Source organism: Caloenas nicobarica, chromosome 2 (genome assembly GCF_036013445.1).
Source record: "Caloenas nicobarica isolate bCalNic1 chromosome 2, bCalNic1.hap1, whole genome shotgun sequence".
Classification (NCBI taxonomy): Eukaryota; Metazoa; Chordata; class Aves; order Columbiformes; family Columbidae; genus Caloenas; species Caloenas nicobarica.
In genome coordinates this window covers 156,769,541-156,790,082 of record NC_088246.1, presented here as the reverse complement: position 1 = coordinate 156,790,082, position 20,542 = coordinate 156,769,541, and the positions used below count along the sequence as shown (strand labels likewise).

Sequence of the window (20,542 nt, the reverse complement as noted above, 5' to 3'; positions counted from 1 at the left end):
ATTAAAATTCAATTAATCATTCATATTTTCCGTACACGAAGCTTCTCATTTACTAACATTTCTCTTAAACATTTTGTAATTTTAAATAACAAACAAGAAGCTTCCCCTGCACATTCACATTTTGTAAAACACTTTGGCTAGTCAAATCAGTTGTAAATTGTCTACTAAGATATAATAAATTACCATAAATAGAGAAGCTGAAGATAGATGAGATTTTCTGTTTGCGTCTTCCACTTTGTACTGCCCATGCATATAACTAATAGATATTTCTAAAAAGTCGGTAGTTTTATGATACCAGTCACACTGACAGACACATGGTGTGAACTCTGGGGTTGTCATATGCATGGACAGGAGTTGGACTCGATCATCCTTGTGGGTGCCTCCCAGCTCAGGACTTTCTATGATTCTATGGCAGGAGTGAAGAACTGCAGCTATTCAGAACTCTCTCTAAAATGCTGCAATGTTTCTCATTGCCTGAACTGCAACCATGACAATAAATACAAAGTCAAACTGATAATGAGCGGAGCCATGTGGGCAAACAGCTCACACGTCAACTTAACATATTATGAAAAGCGGAGGCACAACTACTTTCCTCTGACAAGACTGTGGACTAAAACCAGACACCCTGCTTCATGCTATCGTCCCACTGCCTTCAGTAAATTCCTCCTTCAGATCTCACTCATTTTCCCTTTAGCCTCAGAGGTTTCTTGTTCCTCTTCCTGGTTTCCAGACCGCCATCACACCAGAAAAACTGATACAAATTTCTGTCTGCAAATATCTCCATTTGCATAAACACCTGTGCCTTGCTGTGTGTTATAGTGGAAACACATCTGAAGCTTCTTCACTGCATAAGGAAATGTCACCATCCCTCTTAACACTCCCCGCTTTGCATATATAGCAGGCTGTTCTTCATCATCTCTCTGTCTGTGAAGTGAGCAAGATCTTTTATTTTTAGTTGATTCTTTGCCAACGAAAGGAAAAACAATTCCAAAAAGCAGAAGTGTTTCTACAGCTCCACTGTCTCCTCTTCATCTTTATCATTCTTCATTCTTGCCCCCCGCTGACTCTCAGCTCCCCCTGCCCACAGGCTCCTGCCGCTGCCTACTTTATCAGGGCAGTTGTTCCCTTCCTCTCAGTGTGAGATCCTCAGCTCATCCCTCCCTATAGCTTCCACAGTGCCTCCTGGCTCCATGCCGTCTCCACTCTCCAGCAAGGGTTGCCGCACTAGAGGAGGAAATGCGTGGTCTAGCAGGTGGAGTGCCAGCTCAGGACTTGAAAAGTTCAGGATTGAGTTCATATTTCAGACATAGTGTGAATAAAAGTTTTCTTTACGTTTACTGACACTCTAAAATGCAGTGTATTGCCAGGATATCTGATTTAGTTCTACACAACTTTAACTGGATTATCTTTATATCACATGCCCTGGACAGTATATATCTGCACTTCATGCCTCTACTCTCCACTTGGATGTCAGCCCTTCTCTACTCTGCAAGAACTAATGGAGTTTAAAAGCAGGAAAAAGTACTCATTTTATTTTTTTCCTTGATTCTGTCAACACCACCAGACCTGCCCCATGGGACCTCACTGCCCTCAGTGGAGTTCAACAAGGTTCTGACCATGTAGACTCAATAACAAGTCATTCTCCCAGAAAGGGATATAGAGTCTGACAGGCATTTGCTTTCCTTATTGTTTCAGTTATGTTAAATCAAAGCTTAACAAAGTAGAACTAGATCCACCCAAAAGGAGTGTGACAAATGACAAACTCATTGAAGTATTTAAACAAAGTAACAGAGACTTTTTTTCACTATGGAAAAGAAAATTCACTATGACTAGGAGTGGTTTTGATCCCTCTTGAGGAAATAACGTAACCTCTCATAACTTCTCTTCTGTTTAAACCTGTGATGGCTTCTTACTGCTTGAAGAAAACAGCACTGCCTTGGAACTTGGTCTTGGCCCTTTTTTTACCGAAACAGCCAAAAGTGAATTATAAATTCCGTAACAAAACCAAATCTTTTGAAGTTATGTGTGCACACACACCATTAAACCATAAGCCATGCAGTGAGAAGCAAAGATGTCCTGACCAGGACTGAGCAGTGGGACAAAATATATTTGTATTCCAACATAGGCCGCAAGTCTCCTGTATAATACAAGAAATTGAAGTATACTTTTTTGAGGTATTTCTATTCCTTTCCTATTAAACGGAGATTAAATTTCACCTTTCCCTTGCATATACTTGTCTACTTCACCTATATGTGATCCTTCCAAATTGGTCCTCCATCTGAAATTTGGAGCTTCTATACATAGAAGAAAAATAATAAGCTTTAATGTGCAGAAAATAGAAAGGTCATGTACACACTTACCAGGCTTTTGATACCAGCCGAATGGGTGTATCCTGACTTCAGCGTCTGGTGAACTACAGTTTGAAACTTGCCAAGCACTTCTTGTTTCCTCAGCACATGTCTGGATTCCAAGGCTATTCAGAGTCAAGCACACAGTCTTTCCGCCTGCCAGTGAAATACATTGCTATAGTAATAGTGAGGAAAATTTTCATTTTTCTGGATAGTATTTTGAGGAAAGTGAATACCGCACGATTCCACTGAGAGTTAAAAGGAATTCCACTGACTTAGAAACCAAAATAGGAAAATACCCAAAATAGGCCAAGTTCTACTGTTGTCGAAAAATCACAATTAATTCAAAGTGAGGGAAAGTTGGTAACCAACACTGTAAACCATTAAGGCCATTAAGAGTATTTCCACTGAGCAAAGATCACGACCTCTTCTTGGTGCAAGCAGCCCTTGCTGGTCAATGCAGTCCTGGAAATTAATAATCCGCATGTGTATTGAAATGCGGCCCCTACTTACATCAAGATAAAAATTCTGCCTTTCAAAGACCTAGTGTAAATATTTCTGTACCTGAAAAAAATGGAGGGTTTGAAACACAGCTAGCAGTTTCGTTGAAGATTTATCCTAGCTTGTGTTAAAATCACTACAGAAAGTTCTTTGACTATATGAATGCCAGAACTGGATGCCTGAAATGCCACACTAAAATCTTAATCAGATAAACTAGAGGTGTCAGTTTTGCTCATTCAGTGCTTTAAAATCCTTAATTTATGTTAGAATTATTTAAAGAAATGTAAGGTCATATTCAGTTAAAACTTCAAATTTCACATGGTCATATGGAAGTATGAAAACTGTCAACTATTTTTGATTTGCGCAGTAATTCCAATCTAAACTATGTTGGGTTAACTTTCCAAGCTACACATTTTTGACTGAATTAAAATTTTGTCTGCTGAACAAAAAAGGGAATTAAAATTATATATTTCTGAAGTGTTCCAAATTGCCAAATGAGTTGTAAAACCAGCATGTCCTAATGACCTCAGGGAAAGCTGATTAGCACAGGACACTTCCGAGAACAGGGTTAAGCCATTTTAGTGGCCTGAATCTGAATTTGGAATAAAATACTAAAACCTATTTCATTTACCTTGACCTGGACATCACTCAATTTAAAACAGCTGCTACAGACTTTCTCTCAAACAGAGCACTTTACAGTGAGTGGAGAGAAAGAAAAGACCTCCAGAACAGGATTCAGTCAAACAACTCAGTGATCTGTGTCTGTACATCTCTCTGCTGACTATAGAGGGAGCAACACCCCTTAACGTAGCCATCTCAGGTGAGTAAAATCCATTTGTTTGACTTTCTAATAGCTTTCCAGTCATGCAGACTTTTAAAGATCCAATTTCCTCTGATTAACGGAAATCCTACTTGAGATGTCTTAAGTAGCTAAAATGCTAAGGAGGAGAAGATATGCAACCTCTATCCCCAACTGATCTTCCTCAAGTAGAAGACTAAAATTTGGAAGCAGAGAAGTTCAGACATCCAAGAAAGTCAAAAGTCTAAGCTTCCCCAAAGTATCTGTGGACATGATGTGCTTAAAGCGCCCTTAAATTCAGTAATATTTAGGTTTCTAAGTCCCCTAAACTTTAAAGAATGAAACAACATTTTAAAAAATAATCACAAAAAGAAGTCAACCAATATTTTGGAAGAGAAGTTGATAAATAAGAAGTAACTATTTCCTGGACTTTTATCAGTTTTAAGTCCATTCCATTGGAACTGCAGTCACTTAAGAACTCATTCTCACGAAGTTTTCTTAATAATTTCTGAGATGTGGAGCATGTCAGAAATGGTTAGGGTTACTCAAAAAGGTGCTAAAGAGAGTTGCATAAGATGTGAAAGGGCTTTTAAAGTGCCCTTCACTGTAAAAGAATGGTAAAGTTTGGAATAATCAAGGGAGGCTGAAATTATTTTTAAAATAAAAATAGTGAAAAAAATACCTGATGTCTGGGAGTCATTAAAAAAGCCAAATCCTGTGCAACAGGGGTCAGCATCACACCAACGCTCACACTCAAAGAAGCTGGGAAAGGAAAAACATCATTAATCTCAGTATCATTAATAATCTGTCTCTGACATGGAAAAGGGAAGACAGGATATTGCAAAGGGGAGAGACACTGAGAACTTGTAGAGTTGCCTTTCATGGCGAGACTGCTTCATGGTACTTCATACTGCATAGACACTTCCATACATTTTCTGTTTGTAGATGAAACTACGTTTGATCAGTATACACCTACCAGACTACATTTAATAATTTAAATATTATTTTGATATCTGCCCTAAAAATATCAGCCTAAATTAATTTGGTGTATTATTGCCAAGTGACTTAACTGGCCAACCAGCAATTTAATATTAGTATAAATAATAATTCACATATATATAGTTACTAATTACATACTTTTTTTTTATAACTAAATTATAAATTTCCTTTACATTATATGCTATTTTGTCTTTGTTAAATATTCTCAAATAATGCTGTTCTTGGATCAATACATCTGATCCCCTTCATCTGCTTAACAGGGCCTTGGTATTCCAGGCATGATTAAACTTCCAGTAAAAACAAAAGAACTGTCATATCCTACCCATCTGAAACAGCTTTTCTGCTCATGTCAGTCTTATTCCTCACTGAGATTCCTGTTACTTTCTGGAATGGTATACGTGTGTAGAAGCTCTTCACAGAACTTTTTAGAGTGACTAGAAGGAAAAAGAAAAACAAAATTGGAAAAATCAGTTTAACCTTGTAATTTACATATACTGGTCAAATAATCACATGGTCAAGGTAAAGTTTATGTTTCTATGTTACACTGGTCTTGGTCTAATAAAAGGTAATTTTACATTATCACAGTAAACTTTTGATGGTTAAGCCTGAAGATGGACACAAATTCAATAAGTGAAGGGTCTAAAAGCTGAGTGAAGTACATCATCAAGGAAAGACTTGCAGCCCAGGACTTCTGTTTCTGAGACCTGTATTGACCTTATTCCTTCTGCAATGTTCAAAAACCGGGGGATAAATCCAGACTGGAAGACTCCAGTGTGCTCATGCATTATTCAATCTGTGCTGCACTTTAGGCTCCCCAAAAAGACACGATTTAATAATTTAGTTCACCGGACCTTTCCATTTTTCACAGCAAAATTCTAAGTTCCTGTACAGTGATAACAGGCTTGTTTATCCAGCTTCCTCACAGGAGTCCTATGAGAAAATCATTGAACTTCCCAAGCATTCAAAGAGCAGAGGTTAAAATCCACATGTTGATAACTCTGGATTTGCTAAAAGAAAACATTACACTCTACAACTTTCAATTTTTGCATTGCATAACTACCATGGCAATTCTAATAATGGTAGAAAATGGGATTGGTGACATATCAATGACACTCCCATTTCACCCATATTATGAAAAGGTCTAAGACCCAGTATACAAATTGCTTGAGCTGCCATTGGGAGCAACTGAGGTGAATAGTAGAACGCGCGGTTAATATCTTTCCACTCTGAACTGAAAATGAAAAACCGTACCCAGACCATACTGGCCTTCCCTCGCACCATCACATCCTAGAATTCATTCATACATTCAGACTTTTTATCTCAGAATCAAGAGCCCACACACTGGCTTGCATTACTATGGTCATAGCATACATTATACATCCAAATCCCCAAACTTGCCTATTTTACGATACAATGTCTGTGGTTGCCAGGGTAGCACAGTTCGACAGTTTTCCAGTATTTGATCAATGCTGCCGTCACAAATCTGTGCCTCAGGATAGAGGGTACACACAAAGTATAGGTCTGTAGCGCTTTGAAGATCTGCCATTCGACAAAACTCATCTTCCTGTGCACAACCTGGGAAGTAAAGCCACTAAGAGTTACATACACATAAGGGTTTCTTCCCCTCTCTATTCTACTTCATGTCTTCAGTGCACTCAAAGCTATCCATCAGCATACAACTAAAACTGAGAATGTCAATATTATTCTATTATGGTGCAAGAGAAACAGGGACAGATTCTGTTTCTAGTGACACTGAAGAGCAAGTTCACTTGGAGAGCATAGAAAAGGAGCTACACTGCTGCTAATTGGAAAGATACATTCCCCAACTGTGCCAAGCATTACCCCAGTATACGGGTGTCACTCTAACACTGTGATTCATAAAGAGCTCTCTCTTTTAGTAAATTTGACACACAAACTGTGTATAAAATACTGCATCAGTTATGGGTCTCTTACTTTAAAGAAAAAAAAATATTTTCTACAATGTCTTAGGAAGTTTTTGCAAAAAAATATTTCTGAAGTGTTCATATGTTCCAGAAAAAATATAAATAACTTTCCCAGAATCAACTGCTCAAGCATTTGCTTGTACCAGTTTGCACTGAAACTTGCCCCAGGGTAATAATGCACCTTCAGAAAAGAAACAAAGCTGTCAAACCCATTTCTTAATTTCAGTGGCAATGGCTTCTGTAAATATAATATATACCTCAAAGCTTCATTTCAAACAGGCATAGCTCTATCGACCTCTTGCAGGGATATTTGTGCACGGTTTAATACTCTTGGTTCTGCCTTCCTGGTAGTGACAGCTAGAAACTCCTCTCCATTTAACACATCAAAATATACTTTATTGATAACTCCAAATATCTGAATTTTATCTTCTCCTTTTACCACTATGTCAAGTATCTATTTGGAGGGGAAAACTTCAAGAATAGCAGAACATTGCTGAACCTGTATCTTCTACTTCTCTTGCCCAAAACAGAGATACCCTGATGATGAGTAATGGGTACCATTTCTGCTACACTAGACAAAGATTGTAAGGAAAAAACAGGTGGCCCCATTAGCAATATCCATGAAAATTTTGTAGGTTTTCTCTGAAAAATCACTAAGTCCAAAGTATCTACTCATCATGACTATAGTACCTATTAAAATATTTTAATTATTATTCCCTAAAGAATAAGTTTCCAAGATGTCTTACGTGTGAGACACCAAAGAACAGCTTCCTCTGCCGAGTGCTTTTGCCTGAAGACCCAATATTGCTGGTAAGGCAGAGAATAGTTCTGGTCACTTTGTATCTGGCTGTTGTCCATCAGGTAGAAAAGATCCTTTGTGGAATCTGAAATTCAAACAAACAAACCCACAAAAAAACCCCCTTAACTATGATCTGGAATATATTAAATGTATTTATACATAAAATTCTGCCTTTCACAGTAAAACACCTGCAACTGTTTTGTAGGGCTAGCAGACACCAAAGGCTTTAATAACAGAATTGTTCACCTACAGTTATTGATACTAGTGTGGGCAATGTCTCCTTGCTGAGCTGCGTGGCACAATATAGAATTGTCAGAATGTTTCCATCACCAAAAACTAGGTGAAAATCACGGATCCTAGAAATAAGAATGTTCTCTCTACTCTGTCACACAACACATCAGTGTAACAGTGAAGTACGGTGCCTCAGAGCATGTTGACAATAACTTGATCAATCTAGTTTTATTAATACAAAATACAGCAGTTTCCTTGTATTCCCTTGGGAAGCTTTTACACCTCTCAGTGTTAAAAGATTTCTTAACAAGCTTAATACCTATTTTAGTCTTTTTACCTTATTTCTCCTAGTTTATGCTCCCACAGACACCACTAAATAACTCCTTTCTGTCACCTGCCTGTGATCCTTAGAAATGTGTACAATGCTTTATAATCCCTGAGCTCCCTCTGAAGCAATCACAGCTATTTCAGGCTGTTTTCAAATTAATCCCTTTAAATAAGGATCCAAGCAAATTGTTGAAAGAAATGAACACTCTTCACTGATCTCTCACAAATTCCTTCATAAACACCTTTTTTATTTATCAAATGCCATCAGCAGGTCTCATCCTCAGTTACTCCAACTTTGTAAAAGATTCTGTTCTTTAATCTTACACTGAAACAGCCAGATAAAAATGAAAATAGGAAAGTAAAGACAAGCTGATGTTTGCAGATGAAATGCTGAAGCACCTACTGACCTGCTGGGAGTGCACAATAGCTTTGAATTTTGTGTCAGAAAATAGAATATGTTACCATGTGCTTTAAGTATGATCATCAAGTAATAAAAGCTCTGTAGACATTTTACCAGATGCATCCACAACTCTTTTTAAAAGGTGACTTACAAGTCTCATTACCTCTCAAGCCTTAACTTCAACCTTCAGTTTCTTTTGAAACTGTTTGTGTCATGACTAAAACTAAGGGATGGAGGAAGAAATTGCATTCCTTGCATAACTTCAGGTTTTAATGATATCATCAGCCACAGCAAGGTACATGGAGAACCCTGAGGGCTGCACTCATGCCTTGGCAGGTAAATGCAAGAGATTTTCACCCCATGTATTAAGCACATTTTTTTCTCATTTTTAAGTCTAGACTTTACCAGCAATTGTAGAGGAGCTCCACTAGGTAAACGGGCATTTTAGTTTACCTTCCTTTGAGATTAAGAAAAATCAGTAACTGCCTTCATGCTAGGATTTTACATGTATTAAGTCACATGCCCAGGTATTAATCAAGGTTCTTCAGTAAAGATTACAGTTCATTAGAGATGAATCGATGTGCTCTCAACAGGCTCCACTGCTCTCTTTCTCTTAGGATTATCGTGCTGAAGGCCCAAATTAATTCTAGTAACTTAATACAGATGATTTTGGATAGATACATGATTTAGTATAATGAAGAGCAGACCCAGCAATAACAAAGGAGTTAGAGAACTTCACAGGTCCCTCACTTTCATCATGCGCAAAAGAAACACTTGTGATTGCAGTTTCATCCCGAGTTTCTGTAAGCATCATATTTACAGTCCTATTTTCAGTAGCAGCAAATATGCCCAGTTACCCAGGCTAAATATTTGATTCCTGGGTTTATGTGAAATTTTTTCTCAGCCAAATAATATTTCCTGAGTTGTTACAGTTCAGTAGGTCTGAAAGCATAAGCTTTCACAGAACATTTTAACACTTTCATTTCCAATCTGGCCAGAGAAGGTAAAAAACAAAGACAGCAGGCTTAGATTTTGAACATCTTTCTCAAAACCTGTATCAGACTTCCTACCTAAGAGAAGTCTTCTGGACTTCACAATACCTACATCATCACAATACATATATGGCAATATATGATATTTTCTGGTTAAATTCTACACCTTCCTATGCTATCTTCTGCTGCCTCCTTTGTCTGTCCTTATTCTAATACCTGATAACGTTAGATCATTTTCTGTTTTCAAAGCTGTAGCATCACACTCTGAGGTTTTAGTCCGGGTGACCATATCAGAACCTGGAACACAACAGGAATTAAAGAGCATTTATCTTTCTTCCACAAGACAAAAATCATCCTTAGTTCCCAAATTTAGCAAATAAAGTGCACCATTTAGAAAAAACTCCTGATAAATCGCAAATGAGCAAAACCATCTATGTATAACTCTGGGAAAAACCTAAACCAAAACACACTGTTTGGAGGATAAAAGCAAATGTCATATCCACAATTACTGTGCATTCAGCATCAGTGCTCTAGAGGGTGTGTGCATTTATAAAGCAGTATCACAAATCATTTGTGCAGGTCCTGCTAAGTAAATTGTGGTGTCCAGAAAGTAAAACTGTAAAACCAACACATAAGTAGTTGTCATGCTAATAAAAGTAACCCATCTAGATACATATAATGTGCCAAGTTATTAAGATACTTGGACACTTACTAGACAAAAGCGCATGTCTCCATGATAAAATTTTTCACAGGTATTAAAAGTTGTAAAGCATATTCTCAGACACAAGAATTTACCCAAATTTCATAAAACTGACAGTAGCAGGGTTACTCCAGATTACATCTCCCCTGCCAGAAGAGACTTTTGAGTAGTGTCTCAATTTGGATGGTATGAAATAAAGTGAGAACAACACTTCCATTATAGACCACAAATCTGCCATGGCCAACAGTTCATCATAAGCTTTTATAACAACTTCTGTGAGATAACTCACCCGTCCACAGATAAACTTGCTGAAAGGTAGTAAAATTTCTTTCTGCCTCTTCTATCAATTTAGAAGCTAATAAAGAAAAAAGTTTGTTAGAATAGCTGCTCAATTTAAGCAGGTAGTATTGAAATGCTCAGAAATTGCATTAAAAACACATCCCTAGACTAGACATCACCTCATTTACAATATGATACCCTAGAGAATAAGGACCCAAGTGTCCTGGTGCTAGTCTGGGTCCAAGCTTTACTCTGTTTTCCCTCACTGCTTTTTCTGTGCAGCTCTACGCATCTCTCTTTTTATCTTTGCTCCAGATTATACCTTTCTTTCAGACTATTAGCTTGAATCTGCCTGAATTAAATACTGGAAGAATTACAGGGTAACATACTAAATCAAACATATTCTTGACTTCCATTAATGTTCACAAAATAAAAATTGAGAGGTCCACCTATCTAAAAATGCATCTGATTAGGGAGATCTTATTTTCTTGTGATTGTACAGGTATTGATTTACTTGAGAAAAAAAAGCACTGTAGTACAAGAGCAAGCTGGTGAAAAAGACAGAGTCTATACAGAATTAAAGTAGTGTAAATTGAGATAATTCACTGACATACTTCCACTGAACACTTGTCCTCCCAGAGTGAAGAAAAACATCATCTCTTTTTCATCGTAGCTCACACCTTCGCATATTCCATTAAAGACAGATGTTGCTGTTGGACTCCAGTCATTGGCATTGCAGATTAGCACATCTGGGTAGCTCATCAGACTACACAAAATGAGACCTAGGCAAAGGCAAAGAGAGAGTTGCATCACTGCAATCATGCTTTGCACCTACACAGAGCTTCTCACCCAAGCATCCCAATGCTTTCTCTAACTGCCAGTTGAGCCCATGTCACTGAGATAGATACCTTTAGTATTACTACCAAAAAAATTAAAAAAAAAAAAAAAAGAGAGAGAGAAAATCAGAGCCATATGTTCAAATTGGAGTACTAAGGTTAGCTATTCATACCTAAACTAAACATTTGTAGCCTGCTTTACAGAGATTTCAAGCACATACTATTACCACCTAATAAAATATTACTATTATCTGATAATACCAAACAGTGTTCTCAGCATTTCATAGCACCACAGACACATATTCAATCCTTTGGCGGTCTTACAATCTCAGGCTCTGAACCAAGAAAGCACTTATATTTTTACTGGGATGGTTTCCTGGATTGGTGCCTGATTCCAGTCATCCCAAGCCTGTGTCTCCCCCAGCATCGCAGTGTGGCTCGGGGGGACCAGCACTCTTAGGGCCACGTGTTCTGTCTGTCTGTCACCATAATGTCTAGACAATTCTCAGGTCTTGTTTTGTACTTGTTTTCACAGTTCAGGCATTTCTATGGTTTTACAATGCCCTCTCTGGTTTGTTTTTATGGCCTCGGTACATGAGATATTGAATATGCTACTTTTTTCTTCTTTTTTTATCTTTTTTAGACAAAGCGCTAGTCCAAGCAATGCATTTACCTGTAGTATTGAAGCGAATATGTTTCCCCAACTAAACAGAGAGCTCTACAACATTCATCTTTTCCACACCTCCTTCTATGCTTACAAGTATGGAGAACCCAAACATCTGACAGTAAATGTACAGAGAAACAGACAAGATCATCTAGAATATTTTGATGCAAAAAAAAATATGATATGCCAAAACGGAAAATAATTTTATGGAAACATTTGCTTGACAACTTCCACTGAATAAATTTTCTCAAATCTAGGATCAGTTTCCATTCCTAACTGGAGAAGTGGTTGCCACACAGCAGCCAGTAGCACATGCCTGGATATGCTGAGTTTGTCTTTAAAAATGTGAGACATCTCAATGAGAACTTCACTTTTTCTATGGGAAATGCACCTCCGATAGGAAGGCTGATCCCACATGAGCTCAAAAAGAAACTACAGAGAGCTGGCACTGACATTAAGTGATTAAATTTGCTGGCAGATTCTGGGCTCTGCCTAAGTCCCACCTCTGGCAGACTCCATCCATCTCACTCCCACTTGCTCTTCTAACTAGACACTCAGACATCAGAGATTATAGCATTCCTGTTTTCAATAAAATAACATGATTCCCTGTTTAGCATCCTTTTTTCCTGCTCCAAAAGGAAGCTGATTTACATTTTCACTACAAGGACTCTGTCTGGGGGCACCATCTTAATTCCCCCATCAGCTGAAAGGCATCAACTTCTGGCAACCAAGCTGAGTTATGTAACGAGAGAGATGTTTTCAGAATTATTTATCTCATGTAGATGCAGATGTCTAAAGCAGGTCAAAAGAATTATCCTTTCAAAATGTCTATTTCTCTCCAAGAGCAGCTTGATACCTCAGGTCTTAATCTCTACTGCTCCAGGCCAAGTCTTGGAAATTACTCAAATTCTGCCTACACCAAAAAGTGTCAGCGATGTAGAGGCAGGCTGCTGACACTGGTATGGTATAGAGGTAGGTGGACTGCATCCAAAAATGAGTTCTACTTAGCGCTGGTATTCTACTGCAGAATTTTTTATTTTGCAGTTAGACGATACCTCCATCAAGTGCAATCTGACTCAAGATGAAGCCATCACAGCAAGAGTCCCTGCTGCAAGTCTGCCGACAGAAGAGCTGAGCGTCACTCAGAGATGTGCTAGATGCTGAGAGCACCACGGAGTGATACACGCCAGAAAGCACATTCTGAAAACTAGTCCTTTCAAAGGTCTTGAGTCCAGACGAGTTAAATTCTTGTCCTGGGTAGACAGAACAGGAAAGAAATCTTCAAAAGAGCTCAAGAGGAGATGGGATGCTTTTGGATTGCCTGCAGACTGGAGTGGGTTCAAAGTTTTATGATAAAAATTCAGTCTTAAAAGTTCTTTTCTGGACATTGAGCTTCAGATGCAAGATAAAATCATCAAATGGTTTGGTGCTATTATACCCGGGTAGTTGATCAGAATGTAGTGCCAGGGTAGGAAAAACAGTCCACTGTGCCAGCTCCTAAATCAATGTACATAGTAAGGCTGGTAATAGTCTGCTTTCAAGCAGTACATTAATAACTACCAGGTATAAAAGAAACAAACTTAACTCACTAAAAAAGTAAAATGTGTAATTTGTCAAGCATAACTGCATCTGCAATTAAGGCTTCTGCTAACTAGACACATATGTAAGAGGAAATTATTCATATAATCATGGATCTAATCTGCAATATCAACAGAAATCAAGAGGAGATCTGGTATCAACATTATTACATTGATTACAAGTTCAGAAGACTTAGGTTTTTTTCAGCTGAGACTTAGCTCTTTATTATTGTTAACAAATGGCGACTCCGAGTTTTGGATAGAAGTGAAAAGCAAACAGTGACAGCAGAGGGGTTTGACTCAAACACTGCAGCATTCTGCATTTGATTGTCTTGTTTCAAATCTGGTATGAGGCTTAAAGCTGGACACACACTGGATGGGACATGCAGTGGTATCAATCAGACTTAGGCCAAAAAAGAAAAGTTATGTTATACATTCATTAGTTCAGCTGAATCACTTTGGGATTCACTGGAGAGTGGGTTATTTCTTGGTTGGTATAATAGTACGACAATTCACAATAAAAATTAACATAAACTGTTAAATTGTGTATAAGCTGGTCAATAATGCCTTATATAATCAAACAGCAAACTGTTTAATAAAGAGAAATCATAGTAAAACAAAACAGAACACAATAATACGTCAAATAGAATTTGAGTTTTTGTGGAACTATCTGGTGGAGAAAACCATCAAAATGGCTCACAAAAGCTGTATTCCTAATTTATAGGGAACAAGACAGGAAGTGAAGATATGCTGGGGTTTCTGGGCTATCGCTAAACGTTAAGCTCTGAAAAGTATTGTGTCTTCTTAAACAAAGATGCTCCCCACATTTAGTCATGATCCTATATAGAAGTAACTACAAGTTTGGGCACAGGAGTCTATGATTAGATGAGTGATTCGCATCTGGTACCTCTCTTCAAATAGACCATCACTGCATCTCCCTCTGGGTTCCTGACATGAAGCAAGCAGCTGAGGCGACCGATGCTGGTGGCAGTGGGGTTCCCCAAAACGCCTTGCACCTGAACCAGAAAACAGGCATGCATAATAAATACAACCTAACTGGTTTCCTCTCCTAAAACACATTTTCCTTATTTGGAAACTTGGTTTATAACCACCACAGCTCCTTGTGGCCCAGTGTGGACATTTTTCATTCTATCAAACTGAGGTCTCAACTCTTCAAAGCCACATTGCTATGTTTAAAAGTAGCGAATAGGAAGATGTTACAGTGCTAAAGAGTACACAATTCAAACTGTGGGCTAAAGGAAGGGATTGAGAAATTATGACTGTTTCAGGTGACCTAATCACCAACCTGGATTTTTCTAGTTTGGATTATCCAGATTAACCTTCCTTTTAAATTAACCCAATTTTCAGGAGTTCAGTATATTTTAAGAACAAAAGTGCTGTGTGATGTTTTAACCAAACACTGAGGCTTTCAGATGTCACTTTTGTAAACATCTGGGTATAGCTTCTTTAACAACTCGCAGGAATTTATTACTGCCGTAGTGAAAAGCAATGTCCAAGGGGTCAGGTAACAGCCTGCCTTTCTTCTGTGATGCTGTCTACTTATATTGAGTGTACAGTATTATGATAAACAAATATTTTTAAATATGATAATTTTTACCAATCCAGAGGTGGTGCAATTGAAGTTGACTTCAGCAGCACTGTATAATTCACAGAGAACTTCAGCACCAGAAGGAGTGAAAGTGACAAAACCACACATGTCTTCCCTCTCACAGTCTGAAAACAGGAAAGAAAACTTAGATTTCCTTAGCATTTCATGTGCAAAATTTCTGGTACAAATTCCACTGTTTACCCCCATTTGCCTAGTTTTTTATACCTCTATCAGACTGCAAGCACATGAATTTCATCCAGCGAGACCTGGACAGGCTGGAGAGTTGGGCAGGGAAAAATTTAACGAAATGTAGCAACGCCAAGTGTAGAGTCTTGCATCTGGGTAGGAACAACCCCAGGTTCCAGTATAAGTTGGGGAACAACCTGTTGGAGAGCAGTGTAGGAGAAAGGGACCTGGGGGTCCTGGTGGACAGCAGGATGACCATGAGCCAGCACTGGGCCCTTGTGGCCAAGAAGGCCAATGGCATCCTGGGCTGTATTAGAAGGGGGGTGGTTAGTAGATTGAGACAGGTTCTCCTTCCCCTCTGCTCTGCCCTGGTGAGACCACATCTGGAATATTGTGTCCAGTTCTGGGCCCCTCAGTTCCAGAAGGACAGGGAACTGCTGGAGAGAGTCCAGCGCAGGGCAACAAAGACGATTAAGGGAGTGGAGCATCTCCCTTATGAGGAAAGGCTGAGGGAGCTGGGTCTCTTTAGCTTGGAGAAGAGGAGACTGAGGGGTGACCTCATTAATGTTTATAAATATATAAAGGGTGGGTGTCACGAGGATGGAGCCAGGCCCTTCTAGGTGACAACCACTGATAGGACAAGGGGCAATGTATACCACCTGGAACACAGGAGGATCCACTTAAATATGAGAAGACACTTCTTCTCAGTGAGGGTGACAGAACACTGGAACAGGCTGCCCAGGGAGGTTGTGGAGTCTCCTTCTCTGGAGGCGTTCAAAACCCACTTGGACACATTCCTGTGTAACCTCACCTAGGTGTTCCTGCTCCGGCAGGCGGATTGGACTAGATGATCTTTTGAGGTCCCTTCCAATCCCTAACATTCTGTGATTCTGTGATTCATTAGTCAAATGAACTTCAGTATTCAGCTAATTTAGTAGAGGGTTAGGTTTTTAAATTAACTTAGATTAATGCAAAAAGTTGTTCACCACCTGATGATATGAACAGCTGAGTTAGGTCTAACCATCCACTCAAATATTAATGCCTGCTGAGGCAGACAGGGAAGACTCTCATGAACCACTTTGATGGCACATCACATCTGCCTGATACAGTAACCCCATGGCAAATAGATTGTGACAAATATCAGCATGATGGGAAGGAGGGAAACATGAAATTCTTCAATTGTGCAAGCAACCTGCAGCAACCACCTGGCCAAGGGAGCAGGCAGCCATCCCCCTCCAGATTTCAGAGGGGCTGAAGATCCTTCTGCCCTTACACACTCACCACTAACTTGCTGCTACAGCACTGCTCCTGGAACATGAGGTGAAATTGTTTCTAAATGTCGCTAGTATAAAATCAACCAGCTTAGATCAAAATATCGTCAGAAATGCAAGGTAAGCAGTCTGACTTTGCAGAGAAGGAGGGAGGGAAAGATTAACCCTGACCCTTCAGTGAGTGCCCCAGCAGTAATATTTTGTAGTAGTGCTGCCACCTTACGGCGAATATAATTTATAATGAAAATACAGGCTGCGTGCACTGAATCAGATTGCTTGTCAAAGGGGGATCTTTTCCTCCCCAAGTTCATTCCCATGGTTCTCTCAGCTCAGTGTCTTGCTTTTGAAGGTGTCTGGTTTCAGAGGAAGGTGCAAGAAACCTTACAGTATATGGCTAGGAGACAATCTGGTGCAGGAAAATCATTCCAGTAACACATACAAGGCTTCACATATTCACTTTTTCGCATGAGAGACGAATGCTCCAGCTAGACCAGGGTATGTGACACAAAGTCACTGACTTTGTCAGAGTTCTGTCACGTCTATCCTGGAAACAAGGCACCTGTGTTATTACTGCCAGGGTGTTTTTATTTTGAACGTAACCCCTCTGTCTCTCTTCACAGTCTGAGCATTAGGAGACAGAAGATGAGACTGATTCAAAGCACCCTGAAAGCAGTGCAGTGATTCCCCTTGGGCTTAGATGACTTTGAACCAGTATCAACCAGCAAACATGATGTGTCCATTTCTAACATAGTATATACACTGTAAGGCTCAGCAGAGGAATATCTATGCACTTATAAATACCCTTCTGACATAAGCAAGGATGTTTATTCCTCTTTTACATGCCAATCAGGTAATTTGGGAAGAGACGAAACCTTGGTTTTCACATGTCCTGCACATTTAATCCTTCTTTTGTCTGCACGTCCCAAAAGTCTGACGAATGTTTCCTGGTCCGAATCTCAGCTCTCATTCGTATTGCAAATTATGCCAAATGGCTTTAAACTCAGATGTCTAAAGTGGTATGTAAAGTCAGAAGACTTCTTTCTGACAGAAAGACCAATTTCTTCCCTGAAACAAGGTCACCAAAAGTTGTAAACATCTTGTAGTGAATTGGTGCTGAACTGCAAAACATATCGTTCATCTAGCAACTTAAGTATAAGCACATCATATAAAAACATTATTATTTTCTGTGATGTTGTCTCTACAGATTTTCTGAGAGTTTTCCTCACCTGATATGCACTGAAAAGCTGGAGTTTGCAGGTCTCCCCGAAATGACTGAGACTGAAGAATTTGAGCTTCTTCTGACCCATAAATCAGTCTGGAGGAAGGAACTTTCTCAAATTTTCTGAGCACTAAAAAAAAAAAAAAAGACTTTAGGTAGAAATAAAAATGGAATAATTCTGTAGGGAAAGAGGTTTGCTCATTAAATGAAGTACCATAACTCCATAGATAATGCAGGAGATAGCTGGACTGAGGATATCATTTCTGTTTTGCAAAAAAAGTGTCACAAGATCTTTTAAAAAACAGTTAGCTAGGGGTGGGCTGGGAGTTTATATTCAAGTGAGACTTCTCTTCCAGCAGCAGACTGGTCATCTCCCATTACTTGTTCATGTCACTGAAGCAAGTACTGAGACAATGGGGGAACCAACTTTCTGCAAAACAGCCACTGAAACAAGAGCCAGCTCCAAAACAACTTGGCTAGAAAGGAACTCCAGGAGCTTTAGCACTTGTTTACAGGAGCACAACAGCCTGATCTCCATTGAGTTGAGGCTCAGGGATCTATCCAAGGTAGTATGTCCTACACGCTCCTTTTTTACTCCTTCATTCAACATTTATCTCCAGACTATTACTTTACTTACCAAACCCTTTTATCTTCTCTCTCTGAATTGGACCCACTACACCCAAAAGCCCATGAGGTCTAGAGATGCAAAACTCAAAGATCACTAAATGGGGTGAGGAAACCAGTTTAAGTTCCAGGTTTGGCCCTGGCTGTGCCCTGAAGCTTGTAGTCTGGTGAAGGGGCACATATGGCACCACCACTACCCTGCTTAGATTGCTACTACATGTATTACAAAGGTTTTTTTGTATGAAGAGAGGAATGGAGGAACATGGTGATTTGGCATCACCCCTGTGTTGACCAGACTTGTCCTCTAAATGCCTCAAATGAATGCAAAACACTGGGTCACTCCAGCCAATGCCTGGTCTAGGCCTAAAAAGGCTGAGAAGCGGAAGCCCTGGTCTGATCTCAGCCCATGCAAGGTGTCCGCACATGGAAGAGAAACCCTTCAGAGATGGGCAATGAAGCTGGTGAAGGGTCTGGAGCACAAGTCTGATGAAGAGCGCCTGAGGGAACTGGGGCTGTTCAGCCTGGAGAAAAGGAGGCTGAGGGGAGACCTGATCGCTGTCTGCAACTACCTGAAGGGAGATTGTAGCATGGAGGGTGTTGGTCTCTTCTCCCAAATAGCAAGTGATAGTACAAGAGGAAACAACCTCAAGTTGTGCCAGGGGAGGTTCAGGTTGTATATTAGGAAAATCTTTTTCACCGAGGGGGTTGTCAGGCATTGGAACAGGTTGCCCAGGGAAGCAGTTGAGTCACCATCCCCGGAGGCGTTTAAAAGATGCGTAGATGTGGTGCTTAGGGACATGGTTTAGTGGTGAACTTGGCAGTGTTAGTTTAATGATTCAACTTGATGATCTTAAGGGTCTTTTCCAACCTAAACGATTCTCTGTGATTTTAAGAACTGGAGGCTCAGCCCCTCTCCCCAGCGCACATGGGCACAGAGGCCCAGCACAGGATCCCAGGCCTCTCTCTGTGAAGCGTCTGGATAAACCACAAAATAAAAGTCAGGGATAAGTTCTTAAAACAATCATTTGTACTCTCACAGCAAACCAGTCAGGACTAAATCAGAAGCAAATGTCCACTGTTGTCAGGGCTGAGTCAGCAGGTGCTTTTGATAAAACCATTATTTCTGCTCAGAAAGAACACGAGGGCTGGCCAAACATGACACAAAAACATCCTTGCACTCTGGCTTGGCTGGGGAGAGGGCTGAACGATGTTGTAAACAGAAGTGGAAGTTTTTTTCCTTCCTAGAAATACAGGACACCAAAATATAAGCATTCTGCACTAAACCAAATTCCTTCTACATCTGCAACTTGCAGAGATGCCTGGTTAAAAAAAAGAATTCATATATTTTCATAAAATTGAAAAGAAGTAGTGTTTTATGTTGTTTGGAATTGTTTGCTGCCCTCATTTCTAATGCAAAATTCAAAATAAAATATGGCATTTTAAAATGCTTTTCTATCTTTCTGATTGTTGTTTGCGTTTTTTTTCCTAATTCTGGCTTCATCCCACTCCTTTATTTCCTCTGCCATAATATCAGAGAAAAGTAGAGGAAGAGTGTAATGAAACATTAAACTGAAAACGTTGCAAAATCAATAGAAATGCTGCCTTTTTTAAATTCTTGGGGTTTTTTTAATATAAAGAAAGGAAAAAAAATGTGTTTATAAAGCTACTTTGTAAAAAAAAAAAAAAATCCACCAGCTCTGATTTTCATGAACTTGTCAGTTCACACTGCGCACTTCTCAATAGTAATATAACCACTCAGCCATTTCACAGACTTAGGGTATAGCAGAAATTCCCCATTCATCTCACATACTAGAGTAAAGCTCTACATCCTATCCCTGTTGTTGCCATAAATGTTAAGCATGGCTTAAAATATAAGAAGGGAGAGAACAATAAGAATGAGTAGGGTTGTTACAGCTTATGATTGTGCATTCATTCAAGAAAATTCTTCTTCTGCCTTGAGACTCAAAAAAACCCAAAGAACAGCTGGATTATTTATCAACCCTGCCCAATCACCAGCCTCCTGTCAAAGGAAGATGAGTCTTCAGACCCTGCTGTCTTGTTGCCTGAGAATTCACTTAAGGGAAGTTGAAGGGGCAGGGGGAAAAGTGAAAGTAGAGATAATCGGTTTCACTTTATAGAATGCTTTTTGGAGGCACAGAATGATCTTTAAAAGACAAAAATTAAAATAAGTTAGACTGTAAGTTATTAAAAAACAAACAAAACAAAACACAAACAAAC

General features: G+C 39.3%; 1 protein-coding gene across 1 annotated transcript in view; it reads right to left on the bottom strand.

Moving 5' to 3' along the window:
• The window catches only part of TG (thyroglobulin), a 159,400-nt gene that overhangs the window by 95,129 nt on the left and 43,729 nt on the right, over positions 1 to 20,542 (bottom strand). The window contains exons 23-34 of the mRNA XM_065629003.1: positions 17,688 to 17,810; positions 15,014 to 15,129; positions 14,303 to 14,411; positions 12,874 to 13,071; positions 10,933 to 11,100; positions 10,329 to 10,394; positions 9,556 to 9,636; positions 7,337 to 7,474; positions 6,046 to 6,222; positions 4,970 to 5,081; positions 4,331 to 4,410; positions 2,361 to 2,504 (exon numbers count right to left, since the gene is read on the bottom strand). Of these exons, the coding sequence (XP_065485075.1) occupies positions 2,361 to 2,504; positions 4,331 to 4,410; positions 4,970 to 5,081; positions 6,046 to 6,222; positions 7,337 to 7,474; positions 9,556 to 9,636; positions 10,329 to 10,394; positions 10,933 to 11,100; positions 12,874 to 13,071; positions 14,303 to 14,411; positions 15,014 to 15,129; positions 17,688 to 17,810 (1,512 nt within the window). The remainder of the gene's footprint in view (positions 1 to 2,360; positions 2,505 to 4,330; positions 4,411 to 4,969; positions 5,082 to 6,045; positions 6,223 to 7,336; positions 7,475 to 9,555; positions 9,637 to 10,328; positions 10,395 to 10,932; positions 11,101 to 12,873; positions 13,072 to 14,302; positions 14,412 to 15,013; positions 15,130 to 17,687; positions 17,811 to 20,542) is intronic.